The 25,341-nt window shown below is 36.3% G+C and overlaps 1 protein-coding gene across 7 annotated transcripts in view; it reads right to left on the bottom strand.

Moving 5' to 3' along the window:
* Positions 1-25,341, bottom strand: part of MAST4 (microtubule associated serine/threonine kinase family member 4) — a 196,303-nt gene that overhangs the window by 16,112 nt on the left and 154,850 nt on the right. For all 7 annotated transcript variants that reach the window (XM_050716231.1, XM_050716229.1, XM_050716230.1 and 4 more), the window contains 9 exons: positions 20,938-21,005; positions 18,384-18,469; positions 9,923-10,131; positions 9,067-9,205; positions 7,879-8,011; positions 7,011-7,176; positions 3,979-4,080; positions 788-910; positions 432-544 (listed from right to left, as the gene is read on the bottom strand). In XM_050716231.1, coding sequence (XP_050572188.1) covers positions 432-544; positions 788-910; positions 3,979-4,080; positions 7,011-7,176; positions 7,879-8,011; positions 9,067-9,205; positions 9,923-10,131; positions 18,384-18,469; positions 20,938-21,005 — 1,139 coding nt within the window. The remainder of the gene's footprint in view (positions 1-431; positions 545-787; positions 911-3,978; positions 4,081-7,010; positions 7,177-7,878; positions 8,012-9,066; positions 9,206-9,922; positions 10,132-18,383; positions 18,470-20,937; positions 21,006-25,341) is intronic.

The following is a 25,341-nucleotide window of genomic DNA, read 5'->3' as shown; positions in this document are numbered from 1 at the left end:
TTTTTTTTTTTTGACCAAATCACATGCTGACCACTATTTTGCTTCTTCTCTACAGTTTGTCACTTAAGCTCACCGCTACTATAGGCTAGTACTGTAATCTTTGTTACGCTATCATCTGCAAGATACAACTGGAGCAACATTCAAACTATGCATAAAGAAAACCCACATGCATTTTCTACAGAAAATATCAACTATTTATTTCATTTTCTACTACTTAAGGATTCAAGACAATTTTCTTGTACAATATTTTCATGTTTTTGGTACTCATGGTACTTGTTTCATTCTCACTCAAATTTTAGTTAATGTTTCAAGAAACATTGTACATGAACACCCTGTACACCTCTTTCATATCTAACATTTCTAAACTTTAGAAAAGCAGCAAAACATTTATGCATAAAATATGTATTAACATTATAGCAACTTTTACTTACTTTAGAAAATCTGTGTGAACATGAAGAAAACTGTCTTATCTCCAAATTAAAATCTTCATCATTTGTATCATCTTCTTCCTCAGTTTCCATATGGTGGTATTTTTCAGAACGAGCTACAGACAAGTGTAATAAATTATTTGAATTGGCAAGTAGAAAAGGGTAATAAGCTTTATTATTAACTGAACGCACAATTATATTATTAGTTCTCCTGAAATGTCATACCACCACTTAAATTGCACAGCTGCCAGAGTTCTGGCAAAGGAAATTTTCAAAACATTAAGCAAATACACAATCAAAGACAGTGATTATTTCAACAAGGTGTTTATTGAATTTTTTTAATGCAATATAATACCTACTATCAAAATAACTTGTGTCATCTTCAGACTCCAACTGTGGAATAAATTCTGCTTTCTGCCTCAGCAGACTATTCCAGTCAAGGCTCCTGAAGAACTGATGCTGCTTTACTTCATATGCACCACCTGGGGGAGCCAGAGAAAAACACTGAGCAAATGACAACAAATCCACTGACATTAACTCAACTAAATCCCTGGTCAAAAAAATCCAAATTAGCATGGAAAGGCACAGTCATCACTGCAGGTACGAACTTCTACTGCCCTTTCTCACTAGTATCACCTAAACCTGTCAGAGCACCTCCTTGTTGCCATTTTTCATCAGGGCTGGCATTGCTTTTTCTTATTCTTCCCCCTTTTAACTTCTTTATTTTTCTGGCCAGACTAATTATGCATTGGCCACGCATTAGTCTGAAATAAAAAAGTAAACGTGCATTACATGAGTTATGAAGTAATTATAAGTTATAAAGTAATAAAGAATGATTCTTAATTGTTGCTCAGTGTAAACATCATTGCTGATTAGGAACTCCTTTTCTTTTAAGACAGTAATAAGAAATTCTATAGGAAATAATGTATAATTTACCTCATAATAGATTACTGCCTACTTTTTATAATGTGTTAAACAACTACATTAGTTTCAAATTAACAGACAACAACTGTAAAAACGCAAAATACTGAAATAACAATAAACGATAACACATTAACACACTGAAAATACCTGGGGAAATGGCTGGAGATGTTTTAATAAACATCGATTTAATTCTGAAAACTGAACATATTTGCTACAGCACAAGAGTTACTCCAACTTGATATGCAGCATAAACTTCAGTAGGTGAATGTTAAGTCAGGACAGAGCCATGGAAAAAGCATGAATTCTCCAGCACTGACCTCTAAGTCAGTGCTAAGATTTCTAGGTTGGGTTTTGATTTTCTGACTGCAGCAGGGAAAAAAAAAATCATGAAAGCCAAATCTTCCCAAAGGAAACCAAAATCATATCTAATCATAAATAACTAGTCAAAGAGTGATAATTTTTCTGAACACAGTAATGGGATGTTAAAGCAAATGGTGTAATTCTTGACTAGATATCAGACACTTCAGACCCAAAGAGATTTTTTTTTTGTCATTTTCCTTCTTCAGAAGAGTACAGTATCTGTCTCTCTTCTTTCAACATGACTCTGCCACTCAGGTCTCCTGAGCAAATACACAATTACCGTTTTCACGGAGTATTATGCAGCTAGCTAATACTTATTAAACAGATAGGGCTGTCATTTGAAATGCATGGTGGAGCCTGGGATAAACCATGTTATTTTCCAGTGCCCCCATGGGACCCGCCATGTTGCAGCCTCCATTTCTGTGAGTTGCTACTGACACTTAAAAAAAACTTTGTTGTGGTTTCTAAACACTCCTTTGTGCTTCAAAGAATGACTGCAGAACTCTCTTCTTTAGACTGCCAGCTCTTGAGAGACTACTAACTGTCAGAAGAAATCAGCCCCTAAACAAACTAAACAGATGCTCCACGTAGCTGCACTGACCATTACGGTACTTAAGCCAGCCTCATTCTAGCCAATTCACTTTCTCATCCAGCTGCAGCAAAATAGAGGCAGAATTTCCAATTTACTTGTGATCCAGCCTCTCACAGGTTGACAGTCCTGCATTAATGCTACATTGATCAGATAAGAGCATCCTGGCAATGAAACAATGAAAATGCCAGAAAGGTATTTTGTGTTATATGTTTAAATACATATATATGTAAAATATATAAAAACATATATATTTAAAACAAGGGAACAGAACTAGCCCTGGCTTTTCATTTTGCCTTCAACAGTGGTGCCTTCTACAGTAGATGAAGCAAGTGGAGAAACCATCTCGGTCATCATACCTCCCTCATTCTTACTTTGTTCAGCACTGGGGCAAGAGAGAACAAACTTTACAGCATGCCACTTACTCCAGACCATCGGCTACCGGGAAGGCTAAGGGCTGTTCATATAGATTCCATGTACTCAGGGAGCAAGAGACATGTAGTTCAGTCATTTCTGTCACTACACCACTTCCAAAAAGAAGACCTGTAGTTTGAGACCATGTCAACAGTACTTGGGGTCTAGGCTATACTCATGTTCCCCCTGAATGGCTGTGGTAGGGACAGTTATAAACTGATTCCCTAAGCTCCTTTTTTTTTTGTTTAGCTTTAAAAATATGCATCACACTCTAACTGCTGGACTCAAGTTTTGCCAGTAATTTTCTAAGTAGTTATGTTGACTCAACCTTCCACTTGGTTTCCTTAGTGTCCCAGTGTATTTATATTCCTGGAGTACAATACTCACTACAAGTAAGACTATAGTTTATATTCAGTCTCTTTTATGCAGAAAGCCTTTTTTTGCTCTGTTTACTTGCTTTGCCCAGTGGGATGGTAGTCAGTGACTAGGTGTACCATACACTAACACTTTAAAAATAACATGTAATATTCATTACTGCATCTCACCCGAATTCCCATGTAAATCCTGCTGCATCAACAAACCTATAAACTCTCTTACACAGACACACAGCGCGTTGCTTAGCCAGTACAGGCTCTCTATGCTGGATACAACATGCAAGGTTCTTCACTTGATACGGGATGAGTGCGGCACTGAATAACCACAGCAGACTAAGCTGGCAGTTTGTATTCTCACTAATACCCAGTTATTTCCTTAACATTCGTGCTTCTGATTCCATTCTTTTTCATGCAATATAATAGTGCTGAATGAGAATGATAGGACCTTTCAGACAGTCATTTCTGATTAACGCCTGGAGGAACCAATTTGCCAGGTAAAGATACTTCTGAAAAAGCGGGCATCAGTTGTATATGTCTTCCCCTTCTCTATTTTTGTGTATAGTTATTTAATACTGCATTCATGAAGTAATCCCATCCTATGCCTAACTGGATGTTTGAGAGGTTTCTGTTTTACTAATTCAAGTAAAAGAAGAATAAATGACTACAATGTAAACACCACAAAAGGACAGTCATCATCTGTTTAAGGTCTTATTACTGGTTTGAATCTGTAAATTAACCCCTGCTATAACAGCTTGTCATGTTACTTGCCCCGACAAATGTTTCCCAGAACTCCCATCTCCACTCCCGCCCCCCCAAAAAAAGTGAACAAAAGCTCCAGTGGTGAATATATTTCTAGGACACTAACAAAACTTTTAGTAGTTCTCCTAACCTGTTCCCAGTCTTTCCAAAGGATTCTGCCTGAGCAGCAGGGTAATGAGATCCTGAGCATCTGGAGGTGGTGCTTCATCCTTTTCAGGCCAGTTGATTTCATCTAGCAAAAAAGACAGTTGTTTCTTATTATTTAATTCTGATCCCAACATTCAGAAAAAGCTATCTAAAGCTAGCATTGTAAGCTAACAGTAAAGTCAGAGTTAAGACAACTTTTCCAAATTGCTCTGTTGCATACCAATTACTTCTGATTTTAATATTCTCTACACAGATTTAGTAAACTTATTTTTATGCTCCCATTTTCGTCAGAAGTATCCTTTAACCCAAAACAGTGTTTAACAGCAAAATACAGCAATGCTTGGCTCGCGGAAAAGTATTGCAAAATTTCATCAGGCTTGTATGTTGTCCTTTTTCCCCGATGTCCCCCCATTCCCCTGCCAAATCATTATGGTTTAAATTTTAGTTCTGTTCAATGGAAACTGCTGATAAGATGGACACAGCTGACTTGACCCAGCAGTCACTGCTTACATCTGTAGTTCTCTAATGCTAGACATTCACTAAAGTCATTACTCCCATGACTAAGGGCTGAGGTATTGGCCTCTGCTCTGGAGAGATCTATGCCAATGTAGCTTTTTTCCAAGTCTCTCATGCTTGAGAGGAAAAAACTCACTCTTCTGATTCTCACATTATTAAGCCTTTTGTACTTCTTAGGAAGTTGCACTTAAATCCTACAGTCACAATATTAGACTGTGCAACATCCAGGTAGTGCTGAATAAAAATTCTGCCAAACCCTGATTTAAATTAAACAGTGGAAAACAGTGCCAGTTTCAAGATCAACGTGAACTTTATGACAGCTTACACAGCTATTCTCATCTGATTTTTACCAGAAGCTGCATCTACAAGTGTAATATATTGCAGGTTTAGACAAAACCCTGGAAAAGTTTCTTGGAAGGTACAAGGATTTCAGCATCAGAGAGACAGAATACTAGGACCTCAGAAAACAGAGAAGGCTGTTAAATATTGTGTTGTAATTATACGACCTAGATTTTTTCCTTTAAAATGGTCTCCATTGAAGACATAATGATCAGAATTTACACAGGAGTTTCACCTTTGCATTTTGGAATTTGAAGTAAGGTACTGAAATAAAAAGGCATGAAATGTAACCCATTTCTGGAGGTTTATTTTTAAACCCTACCATTTTAGATACCTAGTTTACACTGAAGCTTCCCACCATTTACTCATAAAACTTGAGGGGAGGAAAGACAAACTATAATAAAGAAGAAAGAAGCTAAGATGAGGGGGCTAGAACGAGTAGATTGTCAAGTTGAATGCAGACTTCACCAACAGAAACTGGAACAAAACTCTGCTATGGTTTGGGTTCTGTAACATGGCTTATTCAGTTGAATACAACGGGACCATATATTTTAGCACAGGAAACTTATCCAAGGAAACAGTTCTCTTGCAGATATTCACAGTAGGAATGATTTCAGGAAGACATTTAAAATCAAAAGGAAAAGCATGACAATCAAACGTTAAAACAAGAAAGTAAGCTGACCAACAGTGTTGTAGAGTAAGTGGGAATGGATCAGGTTTGCAAAAATACACTTCCACAGATAATTTGACATGATGCTTTATAAAGTGTAAAATTAGTGCAACGTGAAATAAAGTCTAAAGTCAAATTTGGTCATTAATTTTAAACTATCCCCCCACATCCTCCCAGCCAGGCAGCATAAAGATAAAAACACATGTGCATGTGTCTGGAAATGCAATAAAAACATGAGTTATTTCCATGTTTATCTGCCTACAACTTCCATTGCAGTCTAAATCTGATTTCGAAAATAAAGCATGAATAAAGCTGCACTGCAGCCACGAGGCATTGAGAACAAAGCCGGCATTTGCTGCTCACATTAATTAAACAGTTGATTCTCCTTGCCACTCAGGCTCTGGTGTATCACATCAGAAAACTGCACAGTTATAAATCCATAAACAGCTAGGGTGTTTTATAAGAAGGCAGTTCTGCTATACTACAGGCAACTCTCAAATACATTTCGTTAAAGTTTGCAAACATGTCTGGCTTTTAATGTCAGAGGCAGCGAAAAGTGAGATGATGACAGACTAATTCCTTTTGTTCAAAGGGGATTTGACGAGTTCTCAGAGAATGAGGAACTGGAGGTTCAGTTTAGTTTTGTCTCTGTTGGGTTTGTTTGTTTGTTTTGGTCTTAGTTAGCGGACCTTTTAGGCAGACTGTAAAACAGACTGGGAAATATTCAGTAACAGAGGTGCTATTCTGTTGAACTTTCAGCATAAATAGAGGCCTTCTACATCTATGCATCTGGGAAATTTATGGAAACAGCAGGTAGGATAGTAAATGATTCTGTTTAATTATCATTCAGTTTTGCCACAAGCCACAAAACAATACTTAGGGTCAGCTTGCAGGTTAAGATCTAAAAGGTTATTGAATTTTAAATGAAAGAAGAACAGCTGTTACAGAAATAACATTACACTAGAACAATCACGAATGAAATCATTAACAATCTGTGAATTGAATTTGTTTCCTTCTCTTTCTCATTATTTATTATTTGAGAGACATTTGTTTTAGGGTTTTATCACATCTCTGTTAATTTCTTCATTGTGTCATGAGGCATTTTCCCATTTATGCAAATTTATTTTAACCATTTCTTCTCTGGTATAATTTCTTTACTAAAAACTGTAAACACTGTGCCATGGAGGCACTACTTTTCTACTAATTCTGCTTTTGTTTTTCAAACAGTGTAGTTTCGTCATTGTACTCTATTTTACTGCACTTCTGTACTCAGCAACAATATATGGTAAATCCAGCTTTTAATATATATTTATTCTTACTGCTTTGACAGCAAATCAAATATTACAGTATTGAAATAATGGTGTCTTTTTTTGAGCAAAACTAGCTTGAAACTTAGTGTATTAATAAAGCTATAAATACCTTTACTATTAACATAAATTGAAATTTTTGACAGCAAACTAGGAAATCTGGTTCTTTGTGATGATCCTTACCACTGATTACTTGTCCAAACAGCTCTTCTGGTGTATCTCCAAAGAATGGCACACACCCAACAAGAAATTCATAAAGAATAATCCCCATAGCCCACCAGTCCACTGGTTTTCCATAACCCTGTCTCAGTATTACTTCAGGAGCTATGTATTCAGGTGTACCACAGACCTAAAACAAAAGAAAACAAGCATGATGGGAAATTCAGTCTAGTTATGTCATATCATTTGTACCTCTTGAAATGTAAAATAATGTAGAAAAATAGAAAAATGAAATTCAGTATATTTTAGGCTGTTGAGCTTGCATAATGCATTTTTAAATGACCTATCTACACATAGAAGTAATCACATTTGCATGACAGACATGTAAGGGACAGTTTGTTTTTCATACATGCGAGACTGTCACAGCAAATATTTTATTTAATTTAAACATATCCTTATCTTTAAAAGAAAGTTGTGACAGTTTTATCTTAAGTAACTTTTACAGCGAACAGATTGTGAGCAATGGTAATGAGGCATGCTTAAAGGGAAATGGGCCATATCGAGGATTTTAGCACCCTTGGTTGTACAATGCATCATGAGCTCCACAAGTACTCTGCTGAGACTTCTGAATTCCTTATAAAAACAGTTTTCCATTTGTCTCTCTCACAGGCTCACTTGCACACAATTAAGTTGTTCATCTTACTAATAGACCCAAATGTAGAAAGAAAAAAGACTACCATAATCTGCAGGGCATCAGAAGAAGTAACTGACACACCACCAGAACACCAATGCAGAAATAACAACAGCTTATGTGGTATTACAGTACATTTTGCTGCCAAAACATCACTTCATTCAAACAATCAATGTAAAAGTGAAAAAGGCTGTGTCTTACTTGTTTATCAAGGAATTCTCTGGCATCCTTCTCAATGTGACCCTCATACAGATTGGTAGTCAAACTCATTAGCCCCACCTTTGATAGACCAAAGTCTGTAAGCTTTATATGGCCCATGGACGTTACCAATAAACTGAAAATTAGAATGATTTGAAGTTACTGTGATATAATGCAAAATTATATCCTTATTATTATTATTATACTCAAAATTATATCCTTATTATTATTATTATACTCAGAGGGAAATGTTTCAACAGCACTGCAAAAATATAAAGACAGATTAAAAAGAAATTTAACCAAGTACAAAACAGGTTAAGAATATGACAGTCACAAACGTGTTACTGTTGTTATAAGATGTAAATGAAGTTTCTATATGCAATTGCACATCATCTTAGAGAATCAACTAAGTGTTAAAAGTTAATGCTAGATTATTTGAACAAAAAGAAATAGTAATTCTGAAAGAACTGGAATAGAATTAATCCAGCTTTTGAAGTGAGGTGGGCATTTTCTGCTTGTAGCAAGCTGGGTCATCCATTTGAAAAGAACTCAGCTATTAAGTTAGCTGGTAACACTACACCGGCCTGAGGTGTCATGCTGTGAAGGTATTTTCAGCCAACAGATGTGACTGATTCTTTTTTTTTTTTTTTTTTTTTTTTAAAAAAAAAGTGAAATGGGGAGAAGATTAATGGAGATACAACAGCCATATTTTTCACTACAAATACATAGTGGAAAGCCTCTGTATTTTTAAATACTGGGAAAAGAAAAAAAAAGCAACAGGAAAGATTTCCATAGTGGTCAATCTTACTTTTATAAATGCAAATAGCAAAAACCTGCATGTTGTTGATACTTTGTATTAACCTGTTTTTAAGCATACTTAGATCTTTTCCTTAACATCCAATATGCAAAAAAAAACATTTCAGCCCTCCATTCAGCCAAAAAAACATGAACATTTTTCTTTATCTATTCAGATAGCCTCTTCCATCTTAAAGGACTTTAAAGAACACTTCTGGAAACATACATTTCCTGTAATTGCAGATAATGAAAATTCACATATTGGGCAGAAATTGTAAATCCATGTAACATTTATGATATTAAAAAACAAAACATTTCTGGTACAGCAAAATTACACTTTTCTTATTTTATCTAACCATCTCAAGGTACTCTTTTGGTTATATTCTATATACGTACTTGTCTGGCTTCAAATCCCTGTGTACAATTCCATAATTATGAAGGTATTCCAAAGCCAGAACAGTCTCTGCAAAGTACATCCTTGCCATGTCTACAGGTAAGGGACCCATATTCTTCATCAAAGTAGCACAGTCTCCACCTGTGGAAACAGGACAAATGTTCCAAATGATGCCATAAATTCTGAGGTGTACAAGCATAATCCATATATGCTGCAGAAGCAGACACAAATTGCAGTCATATATGTTGATTTTCCAGTCAGATGACCCAATTTAACATGCAAGCACACTAACTACTGAACTGAAAAAACAGCATGAAGCTGGGATAGAGTGGTACAAGAGTTCAGCTGGAAACCAATAAAACCCATGCTTCTACTTAAAAAAAAACCAACAACAACAAAAAACAGTTCAGAACCACAGCCTCAGCTGCAAGTAATTCATCTTTCACAGTCTTTGTCCGCTGTCTTCCTCCAACGTCAGCACCTTTCCGAATTTCTTCCTCTTCCTTTGCAAAAAATATTGCAAATACCGCAAGACATGCTAATGAAAATCTGAACTCCAGAAAAGTTCATTTTCACATGAACTTTGAGTGGTAAGATGCTTATAATTACAGTCTACGAAAAACTTTATTCAAAGATCAGTTATCCCCCATTATAGCAGGAGAAAAAGTGTTTTAAAAGACCTCACTAAGGGATAATGAATGGAAAAAAAAGCCACCTTATTCTTAAATTTAGATCCTGAATTGTAGTGCCAGCGTACAGAGGACACACAGGGTATTTCCAGTGTACTGCAGGGATTACATTTCTTTTCTGGTGTGACAAAAACCTGCTCTTCCCTGTAAACCAGAACAGACACTTTACCTTCTACATATTCCATGACCATACATAAATGACGTCTTGTTTCAAAGGAGCAATACATGCTGACAACAAAAGGATTTTCTGCAAATGTCAGGATATCGCGCTCAACAAAAGCCTGTTGGATCTGGTTTCGAAGGATGAGATTTTGTTTATTAATTTTCTTCATGGCAAATCTTTGTCTGGTTTCTTTATGTCTCACAAAATAAACCGCACTGAAGAAGTCCAAAAGGGGGAGAAAAAGAAAAAGCACTAAATGTATTAAAAATGTATTTTTAAAAATATACATTTAACAAATAAATACATGCAATATATTACATATATCCAAAACATTGTAAAAAGACTTGGTTTTAATCTAATGGAGTCGACAAACCTTTCAACATTACAGAATAGCTGAAGACCTCATTTTGTTTCATCATCAGGATCAGTTTCAGTCAACACAAATTAGTACACAAACTGAAAACAAACAAACGAAATAGCCTACCCCAACAGAAACAAACACTCTCAGCTCAGAGTCTGGGAGTTTCCATCAGCAAAGGATTATATATGGAAATCAGCCATGGCACAGTGATAAAAATCATTCTGACAAATGCTTATTCTGTAAGTGTGCAGTCAGACAATTATGACTCAGACTCTGTCCAGGGGATTTTAAAACATGTCACAGGTTTCTCATGAAGGTTACTCAGAATTTGCTCGATGAGGTGGCTCCCTCATTGTCAGGTGCAAAATGCATCATCTTCTGTACTTGTTCAGAACCTGACATCAGCACTGATCCGTATCAGGGGTAGGTCACCAGTAGGTAATCCAAAATAAAGATCACTTTAACAACATGGTAGTATGGGATTAAGATGCATCTTGACCTGCAGAATTTCACTGTGGTATTGGGTATAAAGTTTCCTATAAACTTGGTTAGATAAGGTCAAGGTACTAGGGGAAGCAAAGTTAAAGAAAACCTCACATGGACAAACATTCTTGCTTTCAAGGCTCAGGAAAAAGAATCAACCTGCCATGAAACACGGACATAGGACATGACTGCTGCATTTCTCAAAATCCCTTGAGGCAAATCCTAAAAACATATACCTTGCTTGAAATCCACTCTGCAGCATTTAATGCTTATAGCATCTCCAGTATATGATTACCACAGTAGTGAGTGATTATGGAAAGAAAGGACAAAAAGGAGAAAATAGAGGGAAAAACAGGACTCAGTTATGTAGTTTTTAAATTCAATTTGTTGTCCCCATGAGGTCCAATTATCAGCATACAAGTATTTAAGTACAAAAAGCAATTTTTGCCTTACTATTTTTATGAAAACATCTTCACACTACTACAAAACTTACAGACACTGGAAAAATCAACACTTTCTACTTTCCTTTGTGGAATATTTTTTCTAGACAAGAAAGTTTCTCTTATTCATTCTAAAAACTTTCAATAGTCCCTTGCTGTTTGTTGTCTGAACGTAGGGTAGGTAAAAGACATTACACCATCATGAAACTAGGGGGAAAACACCTTGGGCAAAACCAAAGACAAACCCCACCCTTAGTGCCTCCTACTAAGTCTTGCTCCTTGCCCCTCCCAAGCTCAAAGAAACACCAAGTTATACAACTCCAGTACTCCTCCCTACTGGCTTCATGACTTTTGTCCTGCAGCTCTTCCTACCACTCCCATTACACTCATTTCTTTCTCCACCTCTTCTGTACAACTCGTCCTTTGCTTTTCTTTCCTTTATGTTCTGTTTTTCCTCTCTCTTTTGTTGCTACCTGCTGTTCATCTGTCTTAAATTTCTTAACCTCCTGTAATTTCATCTTTTCTTTTCCCTTTTTCAGTTCCTTTGTGCATTTTTGGCTTGTAGAAAAGTGGGTCTTTCACACGCCTGAAGTCTCATCGCTTTAAAAAAATGAAACACCTATTTTCCTATGGTAGCATCTGTAGAGTTGTTGCTACTGTATTTAAAGATGAAAAACTGGTAAGTTTGAACTATTCAATCCAGTAAAATATCTGAGACACGCTGGCTACTTTTTTCAGCAGTTCTCTAAATTACTTTCTCTAGCCTTATAGTTGCAGGCAGATAATTGTATAAATTTGCACTAGAATTCAGTTATCCACAACTCCTTAGAAAAAAAATCAGCATGCCATATTCACAAGACAAATGCAACACAGTTCTCTCTCTTGCACTTAGATACACATACTCTGTTTATACGATACAAAGTGATTTTAAAAGATCTTCAATATACAAAAATGCATATCATTACTTATGCACACCCTATGTTGTCTCTCACAGTAACCTGAGCAAGCATCATTATAAAGAAAACTATGCCCTGAGCAGAAGCAAAGTATTCCTATTGCAAACTACCTCTCTCCCTTCAGAATGCTCCCAATTCACAGTAGCTATGCATTTCCCTAGCATACCAGTACTTAGCAAGGCACGGTCTGTTACAACTGCATCCTGTACACTGAGACACATGTGGTTCTCAGCTCCCACTCTTTGGAAGGCAGTATTAGAATTTGCTGAAATGTGACTAAAATGATATATAGAAAATGCAACTCTTCCCCTCCCCAACATTAAATTAAAAAAAAAAAGAAAAAAAGAAAAAAAGAAAAGGTTGTGCATTTGAAATAAAACAACACAGCAACCTTCCTGGGACCTCAACTTAATCTAAAAAATGGAAAGCTTGGAGTAAAGCAGCACACAGCTACCAAGACATCGAAGACGCTGAACTTCCAAGTACGAAGATGAGATCAACCACAGTGAGTTCTGCTACACATTGACTTGGTTTTATTTTGAACCCTTACTTGCCATCTTTGAAGTATGCTTCTGCTATTGAATAATAAGTCATGAAGAAGATTGGGATGGCCTTTCTGTTTCCCTTTCCGTTCCCTGAAGCTGTTCCTTGCTACACTCTCCTAATTCCTGCACTGAACTCACTCTCTTTTCCCCACAGGCTGACTATCCTCTGTTGCTCTCTATTCTTTACTTTTCAGGATGCTATTCCCGGAGCATTAGACGGAAGTTTATCTTTGCTTTATATGTGCTTTTATAAGAACACAATACCTCACTCCCATTTTCCTGGCATTGATCACTAAATGCTCAGTTCATAATTTTTGGTATGTTATAAAGAGAACTGTAATTTTGAGGATTCCTTTAATACAATAGAAATGTATTAGGAACACCCAGAACATTTGATTGCCCTCTCCATCCACTCAAAGAATTAATAAATTCTGGGATTGTCCAAACACTGCCTCCTTCCACTTCCAACGTAAGTCTCACTCAGCTTGAACAAGCATTTCTATAACACCTTTAGATAGGCACAAATATAAAACACTATGCACATGTGTTGAGATGACAAAAAAAATGAAAACAATGTTTAACTTCATTCTTGAATTGCTTCAACTTAACTAATATTCAACCTACACTTCAAATCCTACAACAAAAATTCCTGTTTTTTCCTTAAATCACTCACAGACTTCAGGCCTAGTTTACTAGACCTAGCTCTTCCATAACTTCAACTCTTAGATATATTTTACAATCTTGTCTACGTTCAGTGCCTGAGGTTAATGTTGCCATGTGACTTGCTTTGACCTGATTCTCTAATTTGTCAAAGGACCTTGAACTCCTTGTGGAAACAAAGTTACTGTGCTTCCTATATTCACTGTTTAAAAGTTACAGCTGCTAACCAAGCACTATGCTTCATTTTCACAAGCAACTTCCTGAGAAGAGACTGCTAAGTTCTGTACTACCCTGGAATTATGCCTGAATTGTCTCCAGTGCAGGGCAGCCATTTGTGAGGCCACGATTCATATCACAGCACTACAGTAAAGTTACAGATAGTTATTTAAGACCAGGACTCACAAGCAACACTGTACCACCTCCTAGCTAGAAAATGTGCATCACCACATCAGATTTATTTGTGGGCAAGGAAGTAATGCTGCCAAAAGCGCCGCAGCATTCCTAAGATAAGCATCCAGTGTGGTGTAAGTGAAGTGCACAGCTTCGTCTCAGCAACATTTTGGATATATCCTATTCTGCACAGTAGCGTACAAGATGCTAGCCATCTGAGAAAGAACAGGATAGCTGTGATTTGTGGTACTAGTCCTATTTGTATCAACATGTCACATATTTTGGCCAGACAAACCATCTGTCCATGTGTAACTGAAACAACTTCTTCTACCTTTATGGCAGCCAGTAAACACTGATGCACAGTGATGAAACCACTGTCAGATTTTCTGTAAATAAGCTCAGTAAGAACTATTCTGTATTTGGAAAAGAAAAGCTTGAGAAACTGAGTTCTTCACCAGTTTGTAGCACACTGCACATTCAGGAACGACACAATTTGAAACCCTCAGTACTGTAACAACCTTTCTCTACCATCAGAGAAGATTGTATTAGCTATCAATATTAGATCCTCTCATAAGTATTAGCTACAAAAGAAAGAGTACACTTGGCCTGTGCTGTACTGAGAAGGGAGGCTCACTCTAGAACAATGAAGTCCATGAGTTCAAAGTTCATTATTTTGTGTAAGCCCACAATGAATGATGAATATAAGATACCTAACACAGAAACTGCCAGCCTTGTTTTTAAGCTGCTCTTTAAAGCTATGGGCATCTAGGAGCCAAAACCTCTTACTCTATGTAGACCAGTCACCCACAGGGGTAAAAGGTAAGAAAAAAAAAAGGAATACAGTTTATTTGATCTGCAGTCCTCTCTGAGGTGGTGCTATTTAGTACCATTCTCAACTCAGCTAAACATGAGCAAGTAGAAGAGACAATAATGAGTATTCACAGGTTAGGGGCAGCAGCTGCTAAAGCCAACATTGCTGATGAGTTGTGAAACTTACTTAGTGACACAATTAGCCAGTATGCCATGTACATATTCATTACACACATCTCTTTCTGTAGAAGTGAAAACACTCCTGCCATATGCGGTATCACGTATTTGCTTTAAGGAGACACAAACATTAGTAAAGACCAACCGAACTAACATCACTCCCCTCCCTGAAATCAAACAATCTTTATTTTGTTGAGCTAGCTCAGGAGAGCAGGCTGATGCCACCTTAAAGAGGGGGACTACTTGCTACCTCCCAGAAGCTGAAAAACGGAAAAAAAATGTTGCTTTGAGTGCAGTAAAAGTTTAATATTTGAGAAGTATAAAAAGGAAAATTTTGACTGGCTGAAAACAAGTCAGATAGACAGCTTGTGAAACCATTAGTGACTTGGCCAGTGTCCTACATGTTTACTGATTCACAGCTTGTTTAACTTCTTGTATATTCCCAGCCTGATACACCTCATCTACTATACAGTCATTTAATTGCACTACAAATGAGTTTACCCAAACAATTAAAAGCAGAGAAATCCTAAGATATTTACTCAAACCTTCACAAAACCAATAGCTTATATTTAAACTCATCAAGTTTAACATATCTGACAAATCTCTGCTACAGCATGCCAAGACCAACAATCACCCTGTCAAGCAAAGCCTTCCATTTCACTAATGAAGGCAAAAACACCACAATAAAGTCAAAAACACCAGAATGTATATATATATATATATTTTGAAATGCTTCAGAAGGAAAACCTCCCTTATATTCTCAAAATAAATATTATAATAGCATACTAAATTTAATACGTCAGAGCACAAAATATGCCCACTGATTGAGAATAAATCAATGAAGCTCATGCAGAATTCACACATTCACATTATTTCAAAAAGTTAATGGCCTGGAAAAGCATAGAAGTAGGAAAAAACCCTTGTAGCATAGTAACAGTAACTTATTTCAGCTGCTTATACTTGTAATAGTGCAATAAACACCTATGGGTCAGTTTATTGCATTGTATTCACAGATGAACAGATATTGTTGCTTAATTACACTTCATTTTGTAGATGGCTTAAAAAATATACAGGTAACAGTGATGTGCTCCCCTCTAAACTTTGCTGTAAGTTTTGAAAAAAACAATCACCAATCGTCAAGAAAAAGAACACATGATACTCATCAGAAGTCTGTTAATAATACTGTCCCTTTTATCTGACTTAGCAGAGAAATTCAAGCAAACAAATTCTTAAAAAAGTGATATCCTAGAGAATTTGAGTTCAAGCCTCAAAAACTTTGCAAAACTTTGAGCAACGTTAAAGACAAGGTGCTAACATCACTTTTGAAAGTGATGAGCAAATACTTTAAAAAGTCTATTTCCATACAGTTCACTGAATTTATTCCTTTTCCTCTAAATTAGTTAGTATTTGGCTGTATCTTTTTCTTTCTTGTTGATTTTTCTTGTAAGAAGTAACCATTTAAACCAAAAATCCCAACCAACAAAACGCACTTTGTTGTTGTTTGCTTAAGCATGGAAACAATAGCACTCCACTAAAGCTGATTATTACCACCAGCATATCTCTGTTTCAACAGTCAACAAAGGCTACAATGATTCATACAGAATCCAGATACACTCCAAGCTGTTCAACCTCAATCAGCTCTCCCTTTCCTCACAAATTTATGGGGGTCTCAACAAATTTTTACGACATCTATGACAATTTTACCTGTTATGCGTATTAGAAAGCTGTTTCACCCAGCAAGTATTTATTTTCCCTGCCACAAGCACAAGAAAAAATATCTTACATGCCTACATCGTATGTGGCATAGAAAGCCTGGGCTTTTCATCCTTACTTGTCTCTTGTTTCAAACAGATAGCTCTCTCCAGTCTGTATTTCTTAATGGTTCATCAGGACTTCTTCTGGCTTTAAAATGTATGGAGCAAGAGCCCCAGGACTACTGCACCTCTGACTTCTGGTGGCCAGCCTCACACTGCTGGTTGCAGCATGCCTGTCTGCCACCACTCCCTCTTTTCTCCATTGCACACCAACCTAAAACTATAAGAAGCTGGGCAGGTCCAGTGACTCAGACACCCTTTTCTCTGACATGGACCTACCCCACATGGTTCTTCTTCTCTTCCTCCAGTAAGACAAAGAGGAAATTGGGTAGGAGATGAAAGAGGGAGGGAGGGAGCTAAGCATCTGCCAAGGGAAGGAAGAAGGGATGCAGCCAGGGAGTGGAGCAGCAGCTACTGCTAAGTGCCAGAAGAAAGGCTTTTGAAGTCTTAGGGTAATTTGGAGAAACCAGCATACAGTAATGAGTTTGCCTAGGGAGAAATTCTGAGAAAATGAACTGTTAAGAGGTTGAACATTGAAAAGCTGTATTTGGATGTTTACATAACTTTAATGCAAATTATGCTATCTCCTTCAGGCTTTTTGCTGAACTATGTAAGCAGGTCTGGACACAAGTAATACCCTCCACATACGTGGTCATGATGAGAAGCAATAAACACCGCCCGTCCCACCAGAATTCAGGGTTGCCTTTACCTAAATATGACCAGGGAAAGGCATTACTGTACCCATAATCCTCAGACCATTAAAAAAGCATGCATAATTCCAGTGGGTATATCACGGGTGCTTTCTCTTCTATGTACAGGGTCTTTTTAAAGACTCCTATCAGATAGCTGCTGTTTCCCACCTCAAGTACAGGCAGCACAGAGTAGAGACAGTCTAATGTGATTTGCACTGAGAACAGCACAGCCCTTTCCTTCACTGCTGTTCTGTGACATGACCTCGTTTGGTGATGGGCTTCTGAACTCCAGACAGAAAACTATTTTGAACCAATACAGCTCTCAGGTTAGATCAACAACAGTTCCTATTCTGACATATTTTAGTGTTGAGAAGGAGCCAAACAAAGGTCTTATAGGCAGCACCTGATCACAAATAAGACTAAAGACAGGAATTCTGTCTACTGGCAGGCATAATCCCTGCAGTGTAATTCCACAGAATAATTCGTGTTCACTTAAGGCTTGTGCTAATGTAATTCTCACTTGGTCTTCCAGGATTATCTGCAAACGACTCACATACCACTGAGAAGTAAATTATGTACTTTCCAAGCACTCAGAAAATTCAACCAAGAAACAGTAATTCCTTGAAAGTTGTCTTGGTAAAATCTGAGGATAGGTGAGAGTCCACAGAGAAGGAATAAAGCAGTTTAGTGCTATTTATGGAAATTTGTTTCTACTTTACCAGTATTTTTAGGTCAAATAAGCACTTTTTAACAACCTGCCTCCCTTAAAGATGCAGTTTCATTCTGTTTCAGATCTGCATAAACATTAGCTGTTTCCAGTGTTAAAAAGGTGGCTTTAAGTCTATCTTTTAACTTATTCAGATTTAATCTTTGGCATTATATGAAACCTATTTCTGAAAAATCTTTGTGGTATAATATTTAATATGTTAATGTACTACAGTATACAGCAATTCATCATTGCTTAGGAGGCTACCAAAAAGTTTTTCTTATGAACTGCAAGTATTCGCAACTAAGGAGGAAAGCAGAATTAAGAAAACCGCAGTGCAAACAACTCCCTCCCATAACTATCCCTGCAGAAATAATGGGAAGTTAGGCAAAAACGAAATGCAAAAGGGTTGTTACACTCAAAGATTACTCACCCATAAGCTCCATTACTGATCAGTTTAATTGTTTCAAAATCACTTTCCCGAGGTTTCCTCCGGAGCTGCAGTGAGGTATTAGAGGTCTTCAAAGTAAAAGAGAAGAACACAGTTAGCACAGTATTTTATTTTACTTTTTTTCCCCAAAAAAAATTAGGGAAAAATAAAAAACAAACCAAAGCATCAACTATCATGAGTCTGTCACATTCAGATGAACTGTCTCTGAAAGCTCTGACCAGTTGACAACACAGCTGCTAAAATGAGGGACCTGAGGAGTTCTTGAGGCAAAGCTGCCTTTTTACTAAAAAGGTATCTGCTATATTGGAGCTGTCTGTCCCCTCGCCTACATACCAGGGTTACAGCAGATATGCATAATGACTTCTGATAAAGGAGTAATGAGCAATTCTTATCTGGAGTTACACACTTCTGTGAATCCCACCAGGCACTCTCTGGCCACTGCCCTCCTATTTGAGTAAGTCTGATTCTGTACCGGTACAGCCTGGTAGTAACGGAAGCAGATGAGCTCTTGCTAATGCAAATATTTTGTACATTTCTAACTAACGTTAGGACTGTGATACAATTTAGTACAGACTGTGGAAAGAGGCACAAAGAAAAATATGGAGGATAAAAATGCAATACTTCTACCATGATAGGGGTCACTTTCACCTACTTATATGCCAGAATATTTTCAAAATGGAGTTGTCTTGAATATTGTACAACCTTCTTTCTAGCTGTAATTTTAATGAATCTTGAAGATATAAGTGTAAATTAGAAATGCAGGATGTGAGGTGCGTGTGTATGTGCAGACTCCCTAGTTCCTTATTCCAAACCCACAAGATCCTTATCATGATGCTTCCCAAATCTCCAAAGAGTTCTGTGATCCCTATCTAGGTAGCTCAGTAACAGTTAAAGTTGAAAGTAGATCTGGTTGGAACATTTTCAATGAAATGGTTGCTAAAGAAACATTTCAGTACAAGATTAGTGAATATGTTAATAGAATGAATTACGCAAGAGCAGAAAGAATTTATATATTACATTATTTAGGCTATGTGCCTGCCAGTACAGGATTCTCCCTAATTACATATTTATGATATTGAATGATTCTGTACTTTACTTTTAAGATATGCTTCCTGACACTTTTCATGTGTCATTTTATCTTACATTTATTCCACAACCGCATTTGAGAAAATGTTTCTAGATATTCACCCCACACTCTTCTTTCCTGATATCATTCCATCACACCTCCTCCCCAGTTATATATTCCTTTATTACACTGCACTATCTTTTATTTCTTCAACTTTGGAATTTGCATTTGCACAGTACAAATACTTTCAGAATTACAGTTTCAGTAGCTATTGCTAAGCCAGTCTGTATCTTTATATTCACCCTGTAATTCAGAACTTCCCTTCAGCATTTTAGTTATTCTTTCTATTTTTTTTTTTATCTCCAATTTGTCAATATCCTTCCTCTAAACAGTGCTCAGGTCTAATACAGTATTTTAAATGCAGAAGAATGAAAGCAGCAGAGTGAGAAACGCCCCTCACATTACAACTATGGGAGCCTTTACAGATGGTATTTGGCCAGAAAATCGGAAATCTTCTCAAGATAATAGGACGTTTAGGACAGGATGATGTCCTTCCCATAGCATATCAAAACTAGCTTAACAGATAACCCATGTCTCTATTTTAAACTCTACTAATACTTAAAAATGCCAGTAAAGTATTACTGAACTACCTATGTGACATTCCATTCTCCCCGCTACCCCCCAAATTGCATTGGCTTTTTCTATCCCTTTGCACTGCAAATCAACTGTTAATTGCAAGAACTGCATTTAGTCTGTTGGCTGTCATCCAAAGTACACATAACATCTTTTTAAAAGAATTTAAATTGACAGAATTTAAACCCACTGCAATAGCCAGCCCAATCACCTCTACCAACTCATTTTTTCTTTTGAACAAGCATCTGACAAAATATTACTGTAAGATATCCATTATTGTAGTGAAATATTTTCAAACACCTATTCAAAAGAATAAAGCAGCATCTTCCAGACTGCAAACTAACTTTCTGAAACAGGTTATTTGCTAACATGCTCATTTCCTCCTCATGGCTTGACTGTACCTGTTCAGAATCTTTGATCATTAGCTGCCTCTGCAAACAGACTGTCTTAAAACTGCTTTAAAACACTTTATTTCTAAGGAAAGGGTATTAAAATCCTGTTGAAAAGAAAATAATTACAATAAACAGAAATGAAAGAAGCAGTGGTAGAAACTGTAGTAAAACAGCCTTCACGTGGTGGTTACTGCAGCTTCACTGAAGCCAGATAATGCAACATCTAGGAATACAGGTAGAATGTTTTGTTCTGATATTTTTCATGATCCCTCTGTTTGCTGAGCACCATGGTGCTCACCTCTGCAACAGTCTAAGGATTAGCATCTGCTCCATTCACTCGATTTACACATACTAGGACTAAGATACAAGACAGTGAGGGGTAACAACACATTTCTTTTTCCTTGCTCCAATTCAGCAGAAGTAGCATTGTAACAGAAAAACTTACACTTATTGATTCATCCATTTCCAGAGTTTCTGCTGTCCCACTGTCACAGTTAGCTAGCTGAGCTATTTCTAGAAGCAAAGATTAGAATACAGTAAGTATAAATGAAGTACAAGAACTAAAATCTGAGAAATTACATTTTTCTGGAATCATTAGTAAACACGCTGTCCTATCTGTAGTTCTTGCCAAATAACTCTTAGGATCTTTCTAAGCATTTAGAGGATAAATAAATACCACATGGAAAAGGAAGACTTGCTATTCAATGTCCATGTAATCTTCAAACAGCCAAGTACCAATGAAAAGCAATAGTGTTGTGACTGCTGAAATGTTGGAATTCTGTGGTCTGTGTGTGATTTGAGCATTAAGAGAAAGACAGCAATAATGTGCTAAAACTCATGAGAATCGTAGCGAACTAGGTAGGCGTTAATAGTGTGCCCTACCCTTAATGTGCTGCTGAAAGCTTCCCAGTTGGAGCAAAAAGCTTCTAGTTCAGACAGATACAGATTCCAAATGGTCTGCATCCTATACACAGAAATACTGATTGATATGCCTAACAGAAACAGTTAAAAGCCTTTTTCTTCCTATAAGCTTATCATCTATGGAGTCACTAACATAGACTAGTTCTCTGGGAAATGCTTACATTTTTCAGCTTTACCAAGTTTACCAAGTTGTTCATGCCAGTATTAGTCTATGGTGCAGAGTTCCTAAGTCTATTCTGTACTCCAGTGGCACAAGAACTAAGAAATCCTCTAGGTAATAAAAGCTAAACAGGACAGCTGGTAGCTAAAAGACCCTGGGAAGCTTAGTATTACTTTAATCATATACATAGTTAATTATATACTCTTCAGAGCCAAAGATGCCCATTTTATCAGAGTTATATGACAGAGAAAACAACCTCAAACTTGAGAGATACAATTTTATTGTCAGTACTGTTAACTTACGAATATGAAGAATAACTGAATATTCACATAGAATATCTAAACTGGATTTTTCTACATAATAAGTGACTATTACAAGTGAAATTCTAGGTAACAATCTGAACAACACTTAGTTTAATCATTAACAGCAAATTAACCATATAGATAATTTTCTTGTGGAACAGATTTAAGGAGTAACTTTCACACATAATCACTATACTAAAAAAAAAAAAAACAAACTTTTTTAAAGTGTAAGAATGAAAAGTAATTGAAATACAACTTAAAAAACAACAACAACAAAAAATGACAGATCTTTAGAATCTATCAGAAGCTAGACAGATACAAAAAACCCCTCTAAATATGTCAATGAACAATAAAAAAATCTCCAATGAGAATAAACATTTTAAAAATAGAGCCTAAGCTAAAACAATACAGGCCAAATTCCAAGTTAGAGAGGATTTTCCTGTCAAAACTCAGTTTCATGAACATGAGGGTTTTATAATAGAAGTTTGATGAAACCTGTATAGTATAGGTGAGAACCAAGCATGCTAGAAAAATATACTTTGACAGCCTTCTCAACTGCAATTATTTTCAGAAATAGCAAATTAAAATGAGCCATTTTTAAACAGAACTTTTGCAAAATATCCATTATCTGAGAAATACATATTATTTGCAAACAGTAGGTAGTAATGGAATGGAACCAAGAGTCAGCTTTCAAAACACAGAGCCATGGAACCATTTTGCAATGCCTGAAGAGATTTTTAAAACTCATCTAAATACCATTAAACATCTGCCCTTTTTCTTTCATTGATTTAAACCATTTCTGAAGACTCATGATTCAAAAAGGTAAAGATGGTAATTTAAAAACCAGGGGGAAAAATTTCTCCCTGGGGAACTCTTCAGAAATGCAACCACCAGTCTCTGATAAGTGATGGATCTGTTGTGGTATTGCTTTCACTACAGTATATAAATTTATCTGGCATTATCTCCAAGTAATGCATGCATCATTTCACTCAAAGAAAGGATACTACAGCAATGGCAGCAAACAAAGGAGGGAAGTAGAGAAGGGGCTGAAGCATTATACTGTTTTTCTCTGCAGAGGAGTGAAATCCCTTCCACGAACATTTACAAACACTGCAGGCATAATTGAACAGCTTATCTGGAAATACAATTCTGTGTGTCAGGATAAGCGGAGTTACTGATATATATAAATATATATATATATATATATATTTATATATATCAGTAACTCCGTTTATCAGTCAGACATCCTTCAAGTATATATATATATACATATATATATATATATATATATATATACTGCTATATATATATATTCTGCTTTTTAAATATTTTAAAAGTATTTTCCATTTTTGGATACAAGACATTTAAAAGCTCCCTCAGGCAAATGATCTTCCTGCAATATTTTTATACTAATGAATACAGTGCTTCCAAACAATTCTCTCTGTACACGATTAACTCAAGGGCATAAACTCATAGCGCCATTCTTTTTATTTTTGCTTATGGGATGTCCTTTTATACAGAGGTACTAATTTAAAAACAAACTCAGATCATTTAGGAAGTCAATGCACGGTGACTTATACTGCTTATAAATGTCACTTTTTGTGGGGAAACAGGAAAGCAGTAAAAGGAATCACATTGTCCGAATTATTTGATTACAGATCTACATACATATTAACATTTAAAATGATATACAAAGTAATTTAATTAGCCAAGTCTTCAATTGAATGATCAGTAACCCATACATCATATACCTCTCAGTATTTACTGACAAACCACATAGTCCATTTTTTCCCACAGGAAAAAAAAATCAATTATCCTGGAATGTTTCAAATTTTAAGTAATATTCATCAATATTCAATTTATGAATATTCATTATTCGTCAATATTCAATTTATGAAATGCAATTATAAGATGTGTTCTAGATAAACTACACTCGCATAAAATAAATACTCAGTTTGAGAAAATAGTATCCCTTACTTGTATGTAACCTTGTCTCCAGCCTTCTGTCCCAAATAAGCTGTTTAAAAACGTTTGAAGACATCATAAAACTAACTTAGTGTCAGATTTCTTACTCTTGCTGAGGAACACTTCTGGCCAAGTCGACAGAAAGATTCAAAAAGCAAGCTAACGTAACAGAATCAGGGTCAATAATACTAAGCTCTCAACCCACTAAATTCTATCTTGCAGACTTCATCGGTGAAGAATTTATGATTTGTCATTTTAGGCCAAACCAGCATCTCACCAAATCCAGCAGACACCTATGTATCTTGCAGAGAGTTAAGCTACTTCTTTGTCTGTCCCAGTACTACTTGACAGATACAAGATCACATTTCATTAAATTTGTGGTTTTTTTCCTGATCTGCCCTGCATCCTTCCTGAAGTCTGAATCCCTGCAAAATGCATCGACACTGCTTTAATCTACATCTAAGATTAAAAATAATATTTGGATGATTTTTTTTTCTATGAAGATAGGAAGAAGACTAATAATAGGCTCAACTTCTTTTACATATTTCAAGATAATATAAATTGAATCGGATCTAACCAAATTCCTGACAACACATGGCACTGCTGAACTTCACAAACTGCTTAAGCTGAACAAAAAAACATTTTCTTTTAACATGTAATATCCTACTCCTTAGATTTAATGAAATACGATCTTGCATCGTAAGAATTGGTTAAAAAAAAGCCTGTCACGTTATCACTATTGTTTTGTGTTATCAAGTCCTCCCCTAGAGATCTTCCTTGTCCTGGGTCATAACACAGAAGACAGGAAAAATGGCACTAGCTAGACCAATTTTCCATGATGGCACTTCTGCTGGACTTTCTAACTGCAAGACTAGCACAGAATGCAAAAAATCAATTTCCACTTTTCACCAGTGATAGAGCTTGGTCTCAGAATGGAAGAGAGGATGGTCTGGTTAGGAGACAAGTAATTTTAGTTTACCCAACACTGTCCTTAAAACAAGAATCAAACAACAAAAAATGTTTTGCAATGACAGTACCTCCACAGGAACCCAGTTTCCCCCCAAGAGAAGTCCTCATGGACAATTAAGTTAATCAGGAAAGTAAATTTTCACAGTTTTAATAGGAATGGAAGACATACTTTTCAGGGAGTGTAAGATGCGGAAAGCTGGGGATACTGAAAGGCAAGTAACAGTTTAGTCCAGTGTCAGTTATTACCTACGGCTGGATAATAGTGGCTATCAAATTATACCTGTAAATTTCAATTAGAGTTAAAATAAGGAAGTTACACTGCAAGACTTGAAGAAGATGAATATAACTGAAACAATGTATTTGCGAATGATATTCATACCAGAAAATCTCAGGTGCCTTTTTATGCCTTTGAGCTTGTGAGAAAACCTAATGGATTAGTGAATGCTTGTTCTGCTAACATCTTCAGTATCACAACAAATAAATACCTTGAGAAAGAAGTATCTGGGAGTCTGTAGCTGGACAAAGAGGTGCA

This window comes from Cygnus atratus, chromosome Z, assembly GCF_013377495.2.
Source record: "Cygnus atratus isolate AKBS03 ecotype Queensland, Australia chromosome Z, CAtr_DNAZoo_HiC_assembly, whole genome shotgun sequence".
Lineage (NCBI taxonomy): Eukaryota > Metazoa > Chordata > Aves > Anseriformes > Anatidae > Cygnus > Cygnus atratus.
This window is presented reverse-complemented; position numbering and strand designations above follow the sequence as displayed.